At 36.6% G+C, this 19,818-nt stretch overlaps 1 protein-coding gene across 1 annotated transcript in view; it reads left to right on the forward strand.

Moving 5' to 3' along the window:
• The window catches only part of TTC27 (tetratricopeptide repeat domain 27), a 124,477-nt gene that overhangs the window by 14,930 nt on the left and 89,729 nt on the right, over positions 1-19,818 (forward strand). The window contains exons 4-8 of the mRNA XM_065058033.1: positions 2,048-2,188; positions 5,678-5,780; positions 9,832-9,996; positions 13,848-13,984; positions 18,406-18,518. Coding sequence (XP_064914105.1) covers positions 2,048-2,188; positions 5,678-5,780; positions 9,832-9,996; positions 13,848-13,984; positions 18,406-18,518 — 659 coding nt within the window. The remainder of the gene's footprint in view (positions 1-2,047; positions 2,189-5,677; positions 5,781-9,831; positions 9,997-13,847; positions 13,985-18,405; positions 18,519-19,818) is intronic.

Below are 19,818 nucleotides of genomic sequence, written 5' to 3' on the forward strand. Positions count from 1 at the left end.
GGAGAAAAGGAGGCTGAGGGGAGACCTTATCACTGTCTACAGCTACCTGAAAGGAGGCTGTAGCATGAAGGGTGTTGGTCTCTTCTCCCAAGTAGCAAGTGATAGGACGAGATGGCCTCAAGTTGCACCAGGGGAGGTTTAGACTGGATATTAGGAAGACATTTCTTCACAGAAAGGGTTGTCAGGCATTGGAACAGGTTGCCCAGGGAAGTGATGGAGTCACTGTCCCTGGAGGTGTTTAAAAGCTGCTTAGATGAGTTTCTTAGGGACAAGGTTTAGTGCTAGAGTTAGGTTATGGTTGTACTCGATATTGAGTGTCTTTTTCAACCAAAATGATTTTATGGTTCTGTTCCTGGTAATGTTACATTAGCTGGACTGAGCTCTCCAGTGAAAGGACTTGAAATGTGAATTTGAGAGTAAATGTTTGCTACAGTGTTTAAACAAGTGCTGATTACTCTAGCAGAGGAAGGCTTTTCTAGAAAACGGTTCTATAACAAAGCTTATGGCTTCTTTGCTTTCCCACTGAGTGTTTTAAGTGTGGTCTACTTCAATTATAGAAACAAAAAAGGAGCAGATGAGAAAAAATTTTAACATAAACTGAAAGTTATATTAAGTGTCCTGTTCTATGTGTTTGTGTTTTAAAAATGAATCTTAGAAGTACTGAATGATGACTTTCCTTCCCTAAATCACAGTAGAGATGTTGGTAAGGCTGTTCCTTTCTGAATCACTAGAGGTGGGAGGGATGCACTTCTGATGCACTTCCACTTGACAGTTGCTTTCCTTTATTCTCAAGCGGTTTGTCAGACTGTTGTAAACTTTGTTTTCCACGGTAGGATTGAAATGACTGCAGTGATGTCATGCAAGAATTCCACTTTGAGTAATTAATTTAAGTCCCAAGTTATTGTCTAAAAGTATCTTCAACGTTAATTCAAGGTACATAGCTACCAAACCTAAACAAATTGGGAAAAAAAGCCTGAAGATTACTCTGTCATTAAAAAGTGAACTAGGGGAATAATGTGCCTTAAGAACTTTTTCTTCAGTGTAACCTGTTGTTAAAGGTATTGAAAAGAGTTTTAAATAACTGAGGAATTACATTATTCATGTAGTTTTAAAAGCAGGAATGTGATTCAAATAGCTTTTATCCTGGTTGTGTAGACTGAATAAGAATCTTTCTCAGACAAGTGTCTTCAATGCAAGCCGTCATTTAACCTTCCCTTCTTCTCTTTCCCTTCCATTCCCTTTTCTTGCCCCTTTCATAACAGCTGAAAACGAAAGCCTTACTTTTTTTTTAGTTTGCAAAGGAAAGCTGCCATATGAGAACCAGGAATAAACTGATGAACTGGCATCTGCCTGAGTCTGAAGTTAAACTGCTCGAATGCTTTCATTGCATTAAAAGGGAGAGAAGAATATGTGACTGTCAGATGACAATCACCACTGAGAGACAGATCTCTGGGGAGCCACCTCAAGCCCATTAAGTAAAAGAATTACTGTAGGGGACATCATACAAGAAAGCATCCAAAGCAGAGAGAGGTTTTTGTTTATTTGACAAAGGGGAGAATGGCTCTAATATTGCTGCTCTGATGCCACACCACGGGAAACTCCCTCTGGGGAAAGGAAGATAACATGTGTTGACATCACTGGAGGAATATGTAGTGTATTTGAGTGCTGTAGGATTAATTTAATTAACAAATTATTTCTGTGAGGACAAATTGAATAGCATGGATTTACCAAAAGCTTTTCTCCTTAGGTCATAGGAAGGATTGTATTACTGAAATGTTTTGGGGAATAGTGTTGACTTGACATATGTGTTTCAAGTGGGAGGAAATTAGAGTTTTTCAGATCATGTTGATATGTTGTATCAGAACAGCAAGGAATAGGGTGGAATCCACCATGACTTGGTAAAAGGTTGAGGCTCATGCAGACAGTAATTGTTATGTTTGTTTGTTTAATGTTTTGAGCAGACATTTTCCTTAAATACATGAATAGTTCTTCCTAATTCTAAACTTACTTGTGTTTCCTTGTCATTTTTTTTTCGTTCTTCTTTTAGCCAAAAATGTTGCATGCAGCTATTTTGAAGGTGCTGGTTCTGGATGGTGAATCAGTCTATACCTTGACTTCTCATCCTATTTTGCTGCTTATAGCCAGGATAATCCTTGTGAATTCAAGACACAAACTTGCATCTCTTCAGGTAAGAAATATGTGGCTAATAATTATGAGTGCCAGCTACTCACTAATCTCTCATTTTTCATATCCTATTGAATCAGTATAACTTCCATTTCTTTTTTTCTGTAGCTCTGAGCTTTTTCCCCTCTAAGAAACAGTTTAGACAAAGTGATTATTTCTCACCGTTTTCCCAAAAAGAGAAGAAAGTTGCCTTTATTACCTGGAAGAATTAGAAAATTTAATAGGAAGCAGCTTTTTTTAAAAGATACTTCCTGACATTATTTGAAGGGGGGTGTGGGGGATTGCCCTATAACACAGCATACCTATTCTATGTCCTCTTTAGTGAGCTTTGGGATACTGTTAACCATTACTGTAGGAATTCTAAGCTATGAGTTCTAGATGCCAAGGAAGTCCCCTCTTTTGTTTTTCATTGTCTTCTACCTCTGCTGCAGGCATGTGTGTGGAGGCTACCTTAATTCTATGTTGTGCTTGTACATCAAAAACAAGAAGATATGATGAACCTCTTCTCAAGAGGGTTTTTATCTCTACTTCCTTTGTAGTTTAGCAGCAGGCTGGTTGGTAGCAGGCTTTTCTGAAACTGGGGGACTTCTAACAGCAGCAGCTTCTCTTTATTGCATTCCAGTTGAACAGATTTTGGCTGGAGATCAAAATGCCACATGGTCCCTCTTTATGCTTGGCTGACAACATCCATTTCCAGCTGGGTCTTTGTATGAGTGATGAATTAAACTGTGTGGGAGATGTTGGCTGTACTGCATTTCTGGAAGCCAAGCTCTTCCATCGTTTTCCCTGTTATTCACAGATGAGTGCTGTTGAATTTCAGCATTTGGGTCAGTCAGGGAGGCAGAAAATGTACCTGGTATAGAGAATTCCCTTGCTGCCTGCCCTTGGACTGACATAAGGGGGGGACTTCCTTGTACCTCGTGAAGGTTCAATTACTTGTTGCTGCATCAAGCTTGGATAATAGTTCAAAAGCAGCAACTGATAAAAACTACTTTCAGCAGCAGGCCAGTGCAGCAACTGAAGCTTGCTATTCTTTCTTGTTTCAGTTTGATTCAAAGGAAGTCTCTTAGTATCTTTGATTGGTTAGATTAGTGCTAACAAATTTAAAACAGGGTAAAATACTCTGAAATAGATTATGTAAAGCATTAATAAAGCCATGTTTTATTAAAAAATGCTGTTGTACATGGAAGGTTAAATGCTTAAAGTAATAAAAAAATTATTAACTTGGCTCCCAAATGACTAGCGTTGCTGACACAGTGTTGTACAGAGCTCAGCTGGCTTATCTGAAACTTCATAAATATGTTCTCTCTGATTGTAACATTTCTGAGTGGCAGGCGTCAGGCCTCAGGAAATTGTATCATTAAACTGGATGCTCGATTCTGTGGGAAAGTGAATGCTTCGTTATATCAAGCTAAACTGAAGTAATTTGAAACTTCGTATTTTAATTGCCCTTAGATTTCCAAATAAGTGTTGAAATATTGGTATTTGATGGTTTTCACGAAGCCTGTTGTTTATGTGCTTTTACTCCATCCAGCTTGATACCAAAAGGCATTTCACTGCTTTTTGAAACAGATACTATTACTCTTTTTGATGGTTCCTTTCTAGGGACATTAGAGTCAATTGCATGTGATTGGATTAGATGTTTTTACTTGAATACTGCACAGCCCTTAGGTCAGTCTGATGTGAGCATACTGTATAAAAAGTTCAGGTGCCTCTCAGAAGCACGCAAACATCTGTTTCATAGAAAATGATTTATGTGCTAACGGTAGCAGAATAAGTAGTAATCATTAGAGCCTGTGTAGAGTTATGCCCGATGTTCACAGGTGATAATCTTGAAGTATAATTTTGATAATAGATTATTATGTTGTCAACGGTCTTTTCTATGCATTTCCACCTGGTGCAGCTAGGGGAGGGATAAGATATGCCAGGGAACTTACATTTTGTGTACGTGGCTTTCTAAAATCAGGTATTTCCTGTGCTGTGATTCAGCTCTGCTATAGAACGATTACTTACTTCAGGTATTTGCCCTTCTGAAATTCCACATACAAACATTAATACTTTCAATTACGATTGTAAGGTGTTCTCATGAGCTGTTCTGATGATCTTCCACCGCAGCCTCCTTTCTAGCCCCACCTGAAGAAATAAAAAAAGCTTAAACAGAACAGGAAAAAAAATGCATGGAAGGGCAACACTGGATGATCAGAAACGTAATGCATGGCCTCTATATGAAGAGTTACTAAATAGTCTAGGATTCTTCAGGCTGGAAAGGTTACTGAAGTGTCAGATCATTGCTGTCTATTAAAATCATGAATGTGACACAAAAGAAGCTAAGTAGGAAACAGCCATACAGCCTTTTTTTTTTTTTTTGGTCTTTCTGTTACAAGAATTAGGAAGGTATGAGATCAAAGTAGCAAGTGGCTGCTTCAGAATAAGCAGACAAAAGTATTTCTTTTGTCGATTGTTCACAGAGTTTCTTAACAGATTGTTGTCCTCAGTATTTGCAGGGTTCAAAGAGCAGTGTGCTGGTTTGACTGAAAATGAGTTCATTTTCTTCAAGCAATTAGAAGCCTTTCCTCTTCATAGCTACTACAGTCACTGTTTGGACTTAGTTTGAGAACAAGAGATGGTACCCCAGGACATAGTTAATGTTTTTAACTGCTCTGGTCTGAGAGCCAAGGATGTTCTGAGCGCTCTGCCCACAGGTGTGAGGCAGCTACAAGGGGGGCATAGATGGGGCAGAGCTTGACTGACATCCAGACTGATCAATGAGAGTATTCTATCTCATCGGAGTCATGCTTCATATTTAAGGAGAGTCTGGATCTTCTGGTCTCTGTCACGTTCTCAGCTCTTCGCTCTCAAAGACCTGTTCAGGAGAGTTCTGTTTGTGACTTTATTTAGATCCGCCTTTGCCATCCTGCCCGTTTTGCAGAGCCCTCTGGGCTTTTCTGCCTTTTTCCTCTTTTCTCTCTCTTTCTCTGGGTTCAACGTTGGGACCAGGTGCTGCTTCCTGGGACTGGCTGCTCAGTGTAGATGGAGTTTGTGAGGAATTGCATTGGGTATATTTTATTTTATATTCTGTTTCTATTATATATAGATATTTACTAGCTGTGTATTAGTATTTATTTTGTTAAACTGTGTTTATTTCAACCCAAGTTTCTCCCTTCCCTTTTGATTCTGTCCCCTATTTGGGGGGTGGGAGAGGGGTGAGTGAGTGACTATTGCTAGCTTGGATTAAACCATGGCAGGCAGCTAGAAAAATTAACAGATGAAAAGCTCATCTAACTCTTAGAGCACTGCAGAGCTGCTTGAATACATTCATCTTTATGCTAGGTTAGTGGTCACTTTTTATATAAAAGAACTATTTTGATTGGGTTTCTATTTTTTAGAAATTAGAATCAAATAGATTACAAAATCTATATTTTAAAGCCACTTATTTTCTTTTTTTTTAAAAAGGAATCTATATTGTTGTTAACTTATTTGTATTTTCTTTCAGACATTATCTTGGTGGACTCTCAGATACGTGAATATTCACCAGCAGTTGTTAGAGGAGAGATCACCCGAGCTATTTACTCTTGCCCAGACCTGTATAAAACAAGGTATGTTTCTAGTTACTCTGTCTATTGGCCTACAGCATCAGTTGTGAAAGATTGTGGGTGAGTGGAATTTGTAGGCACAACTCTCACGACATGATGCTTATCAGGTGATTATGTAATTACAGGGAGAAGAGAGGGAGCAGAATTCACTTAAATCAGCATGGACTTGTATGGCCCGTGCTGTTTTCCAGACTATAAGTTGAAAATGGAAACGTGTGATTGTAGACAAATGTCTTATTCCCCTAGACTTAGCACTGTTAACTTATCACAAGATCACTTGAAGCCATTCTGTACAGTTTGCATTCCTTATTTGAGTTTATTTTATTTTGGTTTGAAAAGGGGATGTCTGTGTTCTTATGTATCTTCATGGGGGAGAGAAACTCTTTTCCTGTTTTTTCTATCCCCACCTAAGTTTTGAGTTTTGTTACCTCTATGCATTATATGGTTATATGCTTTACTGAAAATAAAAATACCTGAAAATGTGACTTCCAAGATATGTTGTAAAATGTAATCTTGTACTTCTCATAGCTATTGAAAAAGTGGAGTTGCATGGAGGTGGTTAACTGTTCTGGAGAGGGTTATTTTGTGTAGTTTGATTGGAGGTCAGCTTTTTCAGACAAAACTGTTGTTGCTTTGTTTTAATGTGGTAAGCCTTGAATATTTGTGTTCTATGTTGTACAGTACTTTTAAAATGTATATTTTCTAAATATTTACCTAAAAAAAATTCTGTATTATGAAACAAGGGGTGCTGATGTGCTTCCTTCAGAAAAATAAGGTTAAGGAGGTGTGTTTGTACCTTCATATTCCACAAAAGAAATACTTAATAACCCTTTTAAATAGGGCATGAAAAACCTGCTTAATTTTTTTTGTATCAAGTGGACTAGAAAACGTTGTCTTGCTAGAGAAAAAAACCTTCAAATTCAGGAGAAATTATATTTTCTTTTAAAAATCTATTGTTCTCAAGTGTAAGGTCAGCACCATCACCTAAACAGAAGACAACTGTGGCAGGTCCCTGCTGTTCTGAAGCAGCTCTTGTGCAAAACCAACGGGGCTCTGCGCAGTTTCCCATCCGTTTGACCCTGTGACAAAAACGGTATGGGATGCCCAAGGGCTGTCGTAAATTTGGGACATCAGTGCTTTCGTGCAGCTACGTCAATACTAGTAATGATGTAAAGCTTTCCACAAGGGTCCTTCGAGTCTCAAATGCTTAAATTTATCAAGTTTTGGGGTTAGCGCTATGAATTATATTTAGATAGGGAGTGGTAAGACTGCTTCTCAGTCTATCACTTTAGTTCATTATAGCAGTATATATGGTTTTAGCACAAGTAATTTCATATTCAGAACACTGAGACTTGTTAGTTATGGAAAATCAAGTAGTAATGTATGATTATAGACTATAACCTGTTTTTGTTTTCTTTGAATCAAAATCTTTCAGTTGGAAAGCTGCATGTTTATGCAGCCTGCCCTGTACATTTAGTGTCATGTAGGCTTTGTTGCACTGACAGCAGGACTTCAGGATTTAGTGGTTCAAACTATGCTAAATAGTCAATGCAAATCTATGTTTGCATTTGTATAAAACCCTCAGTGTATTTTTGAGTGCTTTTCATAGTACCTCATAGAAACCCCCATTTTATTTACTCCTCATGTAAACAGGATTTTTGTCCTTTGGGAAACCATCAGAGTGGCATTGTATGTGCATACAACATGAAAAGCAGGTAAAAGATGGCAGATGTCTCAAATCATTAACTGTTTGTTTGGGGTTTTTTTATCCACTCTTTTACAAAAAAAACAAGACTTTTGTAAGAAAGGCAGATGGTTTATGGTCCTGTGGGCATTATTCTGTTTTTTTTAAAGAGAATGCGTTTAATGATAAATATGGACAAAAGCATTAAAACCTCAGTTCTTAATGAGTATACTATACTTAAATGTGAGGTTAACATTCAGCTAACTTTCTCAGTTTTGAAGTGAAGTGTTTGAAAGAGACTTTGTGTTAAAAGCGGGGATTAAATTGCACGAACTTTGTTTTTTAACCAGTTGCAGTCACTTGAGGGTGTTTTGTTGTTTTGTGGTTTGGGTTTTTGTTGTTGTTGTTTTGTTCTAAAGGATTAAATTGTAACCTGCTGCGTTCTCTATCCTACTTTAGTTGAAAACCAGTAGAGTAATATTTTTAAATTGCTAATTTGCTTTCATTAAACAATCTCTAAATTCAGACTTTGAAAATAGTTGAGATACTAGGCAGCATTTATAAATGCAAGTACTTACTTACTGAACCAAAAATCCGTGCGAAAATATGTTCAGACTCAGCAGCTTTCTGTATTAATTGGAAGATTTTGAAGATTAGGAAGTACTCAAAAAAACCTCACCAAAACAACAACAAAAAAACCACCGAAGCCTATAAGATTTAAGCAATATCATCTCTTCAGACTAGAGTTAACTGCTGATCCGTAAATTCAAGAGTCAGAGAAAAATGTTTTAAAAAGATCCTTGATAATATTAGTTTTTCATATAGCAAGACTTTTTACTACTAATAAAGCACATTTGAAAAATTAAGCTATCACGGATGGACCCCGAAGTCACTATTAGGCAGACAACCAAGTCCAAAACAGACTTTATTCTGGCCGGAAAAGTACAGCCAATAAGCTGACTAGAAACAGGGTTTATACAATTAGTTAGCGCTCCGGTAACATAAAATACAGGTTTGTATATCAGTTGAGGAGATTGTTGGGGTGCAGCAAAATATGAATAATGGGGATCCACAGTGTGCATGCATGCACTCACAAGAAACAAAGCCAGAGCCCTCTGACTCTAGGATACTTCACTTGCCCGACTGGCAAGGACTATGCTTGCCTGAGTTCAGCAAGGACTTCGATTGTCACTCACCTAAACGAGGAGGTGAGGCGCTTCCAATCCCGGGAAGTTTCCTTAGACTGTGTCCCCATCTCAGGAGGACTCGCGGCTCAGCAGTGTGATCAGATCTGTCTGTGGGTGTTCCAGAAGCTTCTCGGCTTCTCTGCACCCCCCTACTCTGGCTGTGGGCCTTCCAGAAGCTTCTTGGCTTCTCTGCGTCCCCTCTCCTCTGCTAATGACCCTGGCCAACCGACTCGGGGGTCTCACAAAAGAGCCGTTAACTGCCCCATTGAAGGAGAGGGGCATGTGCAGTGGTCACACCAGTTCTCAGAGCGGGAAGGGGAGTGCAACTGCCACATAAGCACTTAAGTAACACAGCATCTATCTTCATATTGGGTACTACTCTTAGGTAATGGAAAGCTGTGAGCTTTTAAAGAAGTCTACTATGTAAATATTTTCTGTCAAAATGAAGAAATGAAGCCCGAAACTAACAATTTCATTTACGAATCAAGCACATGAATTTTTTTCAGCTCAATAGTCTGTATTTTACAATGCAAGAATATTCGTTTGTCATTTACTGTGTTTTGATAGATAGACTTTAAATCTCTAAGAAATATGAATGTTTCTATGTTGGATGAAAAAATATCAAGTCTTTTTTCCCAAAGATTTCAGGTATTTTCTCCTGTTCAGATGGAGAATATGATCTTTATCACTCAGCAAATCAATATTATGAACAAATACAACCACACACAAACAAAAAACAACGAACCAAAAAACCCCTAAAGCATCCTGTGTCTCCATTCTATACTCATTCTGCTGGTGAAAGTTTCTCATTTGAAGCCCGCTACTTAGGGAGGGGTATTACCTCAATATTCTGTATTTTGAGTTCGTGTGTACTTTAGCAGATCCAGGACAGAGTTATTTATTTCCTGCAAAAGTGATATATGTCAAATCAACTTTCCTTTAAAATATAAGCAGTGATTATATTTTAGTTCTAGTAGTAATCCTAAGATATAAAACTTGAAAAAATGCTTCAAATAGTTCATGTCTTTTACAGACTGTGGATTTTTTATATGTGCGGAAATGTAAAGAACAACAGGTCTGCTTTAAGCCTAATGGACTTTCTCTCCTGGTATTTCAGTTGTATTTAAAAAATATTGTTCTCCTGTACTGCGTCCTGATAGCTTTTCTTTTTCTTAATTTGCAGTGACAGAAGCAGAGACTTTGATCACAGGTGGTGAAAGCCGCCACTTAGCAGTTCAGTTCCATCTTGAGTGTGCCTATACGTTTTTGTGTTACTATGAGTATAAAAAAGCTAAACAATGTTTCAGTACGGCTAAGGACATAACGAAACTGCAGATTAATCTTACAGGTAAGTTTTGCTTGTACCATCTATGAGGCTAGTTGGTTGCACCAAACTAACCTGTGGCTTGTTGGTTTGTTGTCTGTTTGGTTTTGCGTTGTTTTGTTTTTGTTTGTTTGTTTGGGTTTTTTTTTTTACATATCCAAGTAAAAAAGAACTCGATTTTGAAAAATCTTGACTTTTAGCACGTAGAACTTATTTGTCTTCTAAGAACTAACGTTGCTTGGTGAAGGGAAGAGAAATATGCCACTCAGTTACAATATTATCCTTTATGTGGGTGTCTGAGCAGCTGTGGTATGATTCTTCCTCCTAATGTGTCGTGTCAAATTCTAAGTCTAGTTGGGATTGCTGAAACTGGTGTTCATGATGAAGTCTGCATGATGATGTGAAGTCTTTCACCTTTGATGCCACTAGCCTAGATCTACTCCCCATAAATAGCTTTTAAAAGTCACTTCCAGGACAGGTGTTATCATAGGAAATAAGTACAAAAGTCAAATTTCTCATGAACAGAAATATTGAAGATTGAATCACTATGGAGACTTTATAATTATTCTTTCACAACCTATTCTTTGAAGTCAGATCCGATTGTTGCACTTGCAACTTAATTTATATGTATAGATATGGGACTGTTTGGTCTAGCTGGTCCTGCTAAGTAGTCATAATGAGACAAAAAGCACACCTTTTATGTGTGAGAACTTTTGGTTGTGCCTGAGTAGAAATGCAAAAACGTTTATATGTGTGTGTTTGTTTTTCTTACTAGTGGAAATCACTAAGGAACTGAAACTTGCAGCCTCCTTATGTATTCTACCACTGTATGTCACTAGCTGTTCCTTTACATTTAGAATGAAGCTGCAGCTACCCATGCTTAGATCCCGAGTTAGTTTAATATGTAACTAAAAAAAAAAAAAACAAACCCAAAAAACTCATACCCACAAAAAAGAAAAACACAAAACCTAAAAACTTTTGTGGAACTCCATGCTCATTCCTTCATAGGCTTTAAAGGTTTATTTTTTCAAAATACATAATGAAAATCTTGTGGTATAATGTTTTTGCATAACTATGAATTAATTATATGCAATGGTATCTGATTAAAACATAGGAATAATTTTCATATATTTGTTTGATGGTATTCTATGCATTTCAATTGATCTTACCCATCACACATTATACTGGATGTGTGACGTGTTGTGTGTGGCATGTAGTTTTGTTTAAAATTCACCTAAATTCTTCTTTTTTTTTTTTTATTTAAAATGTCAGTACCTGTGATGGTATGATGACACTCAAGCTATACAAATTTATTTAACTAAGAACAAGTAAAATCAAAGTCTCAGGTGGCAATTCATTGATATTCCTCAACTTCCAGCTACATATTGGATGTTTTTTTTTCCTGTTAAAGGAGGTCTTCAGATTTTGGATGAAATCTAACCCAGCAAAAAAACTCTTTTCTGGAGGGGGGAAAAAATGGATGAAGTAGAATTATTTGTAGTTTTTATTACTTTACCAAGAGGTTATGCTAGTCCCAGAGAGAGTTCGTGCTGATATAGTGTCTTGGAAAAATGTTGTGAAACTCCTAAAAGTTCTGTGGTTTATGTCCATCCATCAATTAGAATAGTTATGAAGGATCTCTAATCTGAAGGCAAATGAACTGGACTAAACATGTGGGAATTGTTGGCATTCTAGACAAATTCATTTGACATGCGTGTTTGGGCTAAATGGAAGGAATGTTACATCATCAAAAAAGACCGCTTTAATGTAAAAATTCAACCTCTAGCAAAGACATTTATAAGGCTTTTGGAAGGAATTTCCTTTTTAGGAAAGGATTTTAAGAGGCTTTTATTCTTTAATGGTTGTAAGCCTTACTAGTTGAACGTTTTATTACAGCATGGAAATGTATGCTGTTCTTAAAGACAGAATTTAGAACCAATATTTTCCAAAGTTATTTTAGAAAAGTGTGAATAAATCGTACTTGTTTTGGCTTGTGTACTTTAAGTCTCATTAATCCCAGTCTGTGCTGTATTCATCATTTATTAAGAAGCATCCTTATGTCCCTCACAATGAGTCACAACCATCAATAACTACACAAAACAATTTCCAGTAAAGGAGAAGACTGTGGTCCTTCCGGCATATAAGTTTACTAAAATGAAGGGCAGTAAACCAAAATGCATTTAAGATCAACAGACCTTGAGGATTAATAATGCTGAAGTCTGAGATCTGCGCATTGTCTGCTTATTGTTTTCATGCCCGGTAATGCATCCCAGGGAACTTTAATGTGGAACACAAAGTAAAGTCTCTTTGTAGATTCGCTCTGTTTTGTGAGGAGATATGGTGGCATAAAGCGAGCAAATTTTTTCCCCATCTTAAACACATGTGATATATATTTTCCAAATAAAAATGATTATGTTTTGTCCCTGTAATAACAAGGAATTTGCTGCTTAAAAAAATGGATTGGGGCGGGTGCACCTCTGAGCATAAACAAATCACATTTCCTGGGTGGTAGCAAGTACATTTATTGGTAACCAGCATAACTTTGCAAGAGTTTTATTCAGCTGTTTATTCAGTAAGACATAATAGGAAATTAATTACAGCATAATGTTTTTCAAGCATCATTAAAATTGGGAATTGAGTGCTAATCCATAAAATAAGTATGAATCATTACCCAGTATTTCTCTTTGTGTGTCAGTAAGGAAGAAATCAGTTTAAGTTCTGGTTTCCTGCTAGTTTCTTTCCACCTCCAGGAAGAAAAGGGGGTGACTGCTGTTTCACTGCCTCATCCTCAGGCCTGTATCACATAAACAGACAATCTTCTTTACCTTTAAGATATTTTCAAAATTAAAATGAAATTAAGAACTTTACTTGATCTTAACTGGTTCTGCAAAAGCAACAGTAGATCAGCATTCAGTCCTCTGCTGCTGTTATTTGAGCGTTGTAACATAGGAATAAGAAGAAAGCAAACCTCCAAATTTTATAGAGTAATTTTTAGCTTCCTTTTGGCTCTCATTAGGGTTCAGTTATTTTAAGTTACTGTCCTGAAATTGTTCTGTGATTTCTCTGATTGCAGCTTGCAAACAGATTGGTAACAAAGGAAGAATAGACATGGTTTTTCTTTTCAACTCGGTGTAAATGTCAATTGGCACCCTAAACACTAGTAAAAGTTGTGTGAGGATCCAATAAAGTTCTGAGGAAACAACACTGAGAGGTATTTCACATTGTGCAGTCTGAATAGTGATTAATTCAATAGAAAGCCTTCACTGGTTTGCTGTTTCACTCTCCCCCATGTTACATTTAGAGTATCTTATATGCTGTATTACAATAATGTCCTGTCTGTGATCATTCTTCATAGGTCTAAGTCTTCAAATGAAGATTTGAAAAATTTAAAATGGTTTTCTGTAAGGTACAGTTGGACTCGATGATCTTAAAGGTCTTTTCCAACCTAAACAACTCCATCCTTCTATATTATGGGATTTTCACTTGCCTAAGTGTCACCCTGTTGTCATTAACATTTAGCAGGCAAATTAAATAATTGTGGTTTGTTGCTAGGGAATAAGTAGGGAACTGATGGAACTTGATGACTAAGTTCTCAAGAGACCATATGGTGGGTTATGGGGAATTTACCTAAAAGTGGCTTTGCAAGACCCATCTAGCTGTGTTTGTATATCTAATATGTATTTCTTTGTATGTCATAGCTAGCAGTGAGAAAGCATGTACGCCACTGCAGACAGATTAAGCAAATTATTTTATGGGCTAATTCTCAATGTGTTTTTCCCCCCATTTTTTTTTTTTTTGTGAGCAACTCTCTAGTATATGATGGGCTTACTGGTTTTTAGTGTTCACTAATATAAACTTATATTAACTTTCTGTAGGTGCTTTGGGGAAGAGAACACGATTTCAGGAAAAATATGTTGCACAGCTTATTTTGGATGTCCAAAGAACAGATGAATGCCTCCTCCCTCACAGTGAACAGAGTCCAGCTCCAACACCTCTGGAAAATTTAACAAGGGTATGTATTTGAGAAGAACCACTTTAATTTCTTAAAATGAAAATGTTCTGAAGCTTTTCTTGGGTGTCTGCAAGGAAAAAGTGTGTGATGTCAAGGAGAAACTTATGATTTCTGAAAGTTTGTGGAAAATATGTGGGGCAGTCGTTTGGATAATATTGAAGGACATGGAGTAAAACAACATATGACTGTCTACAGTGTGGCTACTCAGCTAAAAGCATGTTTGCAAATATGATCTTCTACAGTTTTTGTATGGATTTCTAGTGACTAAGAATGATGGATTTAGGAAAACAGGCGAGAGACAGACTTTCAAATTAGCCTGCAAGGCATCACAGAAATACACAGATTCCTAAGGACTGGCAGACGTGTTTAGTAACAGTGTGGAGATAGGAAATTGGTCCAGGTATTCCCACCAGCATCAATTGTGCGAATTGCCTCTCCTGATGATTTCAATTACAAATTTCTCAACAATCACCATATTATTTTGGGATGGTGTTTTTCCTTCGTGAGGAGAAGTTCTAGTTGGGATTCAGAGTTATTTGAACTTGAAGAAGCTGGAAATAAATTGAGGCATTATGGTCCAAGATTTGTTCTTCAGCTTGGAAAGTCTTTATAAAAAAAGGTTATGCCTTGATGGACCTCCAGGTCAAGCAGGGATGTTAAGCAAAAAATCTGACAATACTTCTCTGTTTCTAAATTGAATGCATAAATATTTTAGGAATCCTAGTTTTGTTGCACTAGTGTGTCTTAGTGTTCTTTTTGATTTCATGAAAAGAGACTGATTGCATATATTTCACAACTTGTGCTTATGATAGAACTACATAAAGCAATCAATTTAAGGATAGTGAGAGCTTGGGGAAGGCCCCTTGGCGAGTGTCAGACTTAGCTATAGACTTCAAGTACAGCTTACCTAGAACTAAATGATAGGATGTGGTGTTCTTAGAGTCCTCAACTGGGATATTGCATGACTGTTTTTTCCAGTTATTTGCAACTTTTTGAAGAATTTTGCCCTTGTAGACTGTATCTGATAAAGACTTCAGTTGGGAATAAAATAATGACATTGTTTCAGTAAATATAACAATAGTGTTTTAGGCTGCAGGTATGACTAGAATGAAATATATTATCCTTGCTAACAAAACACTGTATTCACATACCATTTTAATGAACAGACCCAAAGCTGCTGAAATAAGTTTAGTGGAGAGTTTAAGAAAGAAAATTGAGGTATTTGGAACCCTTAAACAATAGTCATGCTTATGTTATCCACAGTTTCCTACTAAACTTTTACTGAATGTATCTTGAAAATGATGCTAGAGAAAGTAAGTAAGTACATCTACTCTTTCCAAAAGTAAAAATGTGATGCTAGAAAGGACTTGGGAGGTTTTGGCTACAGGGCGGGAAGTTGAACTTTCTGCAAGTCTGAGTGACTGTGTCATATAATTCTGTTGTAAATTACTCAGGCTGCCTATTAAGGAAATGTAGGCTTTCCATTCCCACAGTCTGCTTGTGAAAAAGAAAAAAAAACAACAAACCAGAGCCTTTTGTTTCTGCATTTTTTTGTGCATCAGAAATTCTAGAAAATAATATTTGTAGAACCGTGTGCTGCTTTCCGGAAAACCTGAGGTATTTTAAGGTCAGAGTCTTTGTTAACGTAATCTGCAAGTGTTCTGTCACAGGTATCAGACTAGGCTTGACTAAATAGGCTCTCCAATTCATGCATGCATTGAATTGCCAATTGAAGGTTTTGGATTTTTTCCTCTCTTTTTAGCATGTCTGTATTGATAATGTAGTATGAAGCTACAAGTTATTAATGTCATTTGTCAGTGTTAACTTTAACAGCACGTCCTAGTGTTTCTTTTGCCAAGTCTAGTCTTGAATTTGTCAGCCTTGAGTGTCTTGAAGTTCTTTTTGCTAAAATCTGAGTTAACGTTATTCTCCATCTGTCAAAAACTACTGACAACTTCATTGCATCTCTAAGCTTAGGGCAGATGTTTGATATATCTTGTAGACATTTAAAATACTATTTGTGGCAAATGCATAGAAGCTAAGGCTGGAGATGTGCTGAGAATCTCCACAGAGTTAACATATGCAGTGGAAAGCTAAAAGGCTTGTGATCATGCTGCAGAATTATTATAGGGTAATTTTCCTCCCCTCTCCAGTGTTCTTATTTTACATCTGCCAATTGCAGGTAAAGGAAAATACTCTGTTTTTCTAAAGATGGGAATTGTCCTGGATGAGTGTAAAATTTCCTAAGGGACTTATAAATTCTGACAATTTGTATAAAGGCCAAGATGAGACTTGTCACACCTAGTTTTCATCTCCTGTTTTGGAGTGCTTACTTATGTGGTCTTAAAGTTCTCCCCCTATTATTGTTCAGTAAGATGACTGAACAATTTATTTTGCAATTAAGTGGTCAGTAATTCCATTAAGAATTACTCATTACATCAATATATCAATGTGAGCAATTGCTGGACTAGTAGCTGGGCTCACTTCTGGTTGAGCACTTCCTGCTTCCCTCAAGCAGTTCTGTTATCTCAGATGATACTAGAAGGAAAACCATTTGTATTTCAAAATAAATACTTCAGACTGTAGATTCAAAGCTTTGCTCACAGGTCAGTTTCTGTGAAAGGAAAACTACAGACTTGAGGTGATGCATAAGGACTCAGTATGAAGTGATATGCTAAAATAGTTTGGTTAGCTTTAAAAAATTCAGAGCTGTCTTCATGTTTTGGGGGAAATGAAGAATTTATTTTTACATCTAGGAACGGAAGTCACGCTTTAAAACACTTAACATACAGTCGCAGTACAGTTGATCAGTATTCATGACAGAATTTAAGCACTTAGTGGTGTTTATACAGGCTAGATTTTAAAGGTTATGTAGACCAGAAGCTGGAAATTTTTAACTAATTACCTTATAAATTAAATTGTAATTTATGCTACATCTAATGAAGTGGTATCCTTTTGCTAGCATAGTGCTTGGTTCTAAAATTATTTTCATCTGGAAGTGGTAGATAATCCTTATGTATGCTAATGTAGTAAGAGAAGAAAATGATGGTATTAAATATGCCTTTAAGAGTGGGAATATCTTCATTATCTCCATAAAATAAAATAAACTTATTTTCTTCACATTCTCTGTCAAATCACAGTTTAGTTTTATTTGAATAGTGATGAAATACTGGTGTTGAATGCAGATAACTCACTTGGAAGCATTTCTGTTCGCTTTTTGTTCTTATCTTAACCCTCATTTTGACGTTGCCGATGGCAGATACTAAGTGGAAGCAGCTAGTACTTGAACATTGAAGGAAATGAACAGGAAGTTTGAAAAATTGCTATTACAAATCCATTTTCTGTTTTTAATAGATTGTAAAACCTACTACTGGTAACTAAAAACTAGTAGTACAATAATTGGTTTAAGGACTATATTTTATTTTATTTTATTGTTTGTTTTAGTTTGATTTTTTTTTTTTTTTTTTCCCCCAAGGCAAGGAGAAATAATATTAAAGCTACCTCCTTCTTGCTGGCAGCTGAAGTAATATTTTGTTGTTTCCAAACAAACGCAAATTCTATGAGCATCGTAATTCACACTTTTCAGCCATAAATCAACTTTACTTTCCTAAAGTTAAATGACAGACAACGAAATTCAGGTAGCATACTTGTTTGTAAAAGTTAAACTGAATACTCCTTAAACAACTTGTTCCAGAGGAAATTTGATGGAAAGTCTCAAGTACTTCTTCAGGAACAAACCTTTTCAGAATACCCCTTCTTGCCCTTACCAAGATGAAGTATCTGGAAGTGCTGGCTTGGTGGGGTTTTTTCAATCTGTGTTTATTTAATTTGCAAAACTTTAAAAGCAAAACCAACACAACAAAACAAAAAAGAAGGGGACCACTGCCCTGTGTAAGGAATTTAACTGTACTGGCAGAAGACGTGTTTTACTTAGTTGCACTTTGCTAATACTTAAAAAGAAATCCATACATTCCCAGATGGCAATGGTTGATAGCCTGAAAACCTGACTGTTAGTAAAGCATTTAATATTAATCCGTTTCAGCTTGTGTATATATATATGTATATAAAACAGAGGAGGAAGTTGTTGATAATACTATGAACAACCATTTGAAAAGGAAAATCCCCTTCAGCCCTTATTTAAGTAGAAAATCAATATTCAAGTAAAGAGTTGTTCTAAATGCTGTTCCTCCTGCATGACAAGCAGTATACTAGTAGCAAAAATGCTTTGGATGATACTTCCTTCTACTGGCTTAGTCATTTAGTTATTCTATCGTAATCATGGTAAATTACTTTCCATTGTGTCATTTTCTGATGTTTGTATTATCCTTTTTCAAATAAATCTGTTTTTTTCATATTTTGAATACATACATTTCTGTACAACTGTTCCTATATATATTGAAATATTTTTTATCTTCCAACAGAATTATGATTTAAATGATGATACAGTGCTTAATGAGATAAAATTAGCAGATGCTGATCAGTACCAGGTACCTGATATGTGTGCAGAAGAGCTTGCTGTAATCCTTGGAATATGGTAAGTTAGTTTACAGTTATTAAAAAAAAAAAGCATCAGTCATTGTGATAATGAAATAATGAAGTGGTGTGTTGATGCGAGTTTCTTTTCCTTTCTTATGTAGTCTGGCTAAAATGCACAGAGATTTGCATTATATGTGATAGCATTTTCAGTTATCTCAGAGTGAACATTAGTGTTCAGTTCAAAATTTCAGCAGTATTTCATTAATTGCTATGTTGTTCCTTTATCCTGGAAAAGCTTCTTGTTCTTTGTGTCTCAGATTAATCATGTTCTAAATGTAAAGTGGTGTTAGCTTCTGTATGGTGATGACACTTCGGTACATTTTGGAAACATTTCAAAGTCTGAAACAGTCAGCTTCCTATGAGGATCAACCATGTCTTCAAAGCAAAATGCTGCCCTGCTATCCACTGCAATGGGAATTCTTGTATAAATTCAGAGTTTCCATTGCAAGTTAGAAGCTATAGTACAAAATCCTCATGGTTTTGCACCAAAATGTTGGTTGGTTGGTTTGTTCGTTTTTCCTGGCTTTCAGAAATTATATGCTACATGGGTTATGGAAATGGCACAAAAAAGCAAAAAGCAACTTGAGATTTGAGGGTCAAGAGCTCTCTGCTAATGAATATCCTAATTTTCTAATCCAAAAATATTTTTAGTATGACATAGTGTTTATGGAGTTGATAACCATTAGCGCACAATTTTTGTGTGTGATTTGTTTCAGAAGTGTTAGTCTGTCAAAATAAAAATGGTGACTTTGATGCAGTATTCATCATTCATACCTCTCAAAGCACTTCTGTGGTCTGTGGGTTGCAGAATGATGGCATCTGCAGTACTGCTGGGGTATCTTGCTTGGGCCAGAAGAAGGCCAGGAGTCAATGAGCGAATCCTAGTTGCCAAGTGTCAGACCAGTGTTTCCTGTGCGGAGGCATGCAGATGTTATAATATCTGTCTTTGGGATAGGGTGACAGCAGTAACAGGCCAGTGAAAGATTAGTGAGATAATTCAATGACATGTGCTAACACTCCAGCATTTGACAGTAGTTCCTTTGTGGTGTGAGACTTTGCCTGTTTTGTAGCACGTTATAATATTTCTCTCCTGCCTCTCCCCACTCACCAAAATTTTCAGTTATTTTTCCCCTTCTTGTCCTATAAAGTGCAGTGGAAGTCATGAGAGGAGGTAAGATTGTTTCCTTTCATGTGCCCATTCCTCAGACTGCAGCTTTTTGAAGGGCCAGACTCTTGCTTGGCTATAGTTGAAGTCAATTGTGAAGTTGGATGTCTGTGGTTTCAGCTGTGCCCTTTAA

This window comes from Columba livia, chromosome 3, assembly GCF_036013475.1.
Source record: "Columba livia isolate bColLiv1 breed racing homer chromosome 3, bColLiv1.pat.W.v2, whole genome shotgun sequence".
Taxonomy (NCBI): Eukaryota; Metazoa; Chordata; class Aves; order Columbiformes; family Columbidae; genus Columba; species Columba livia.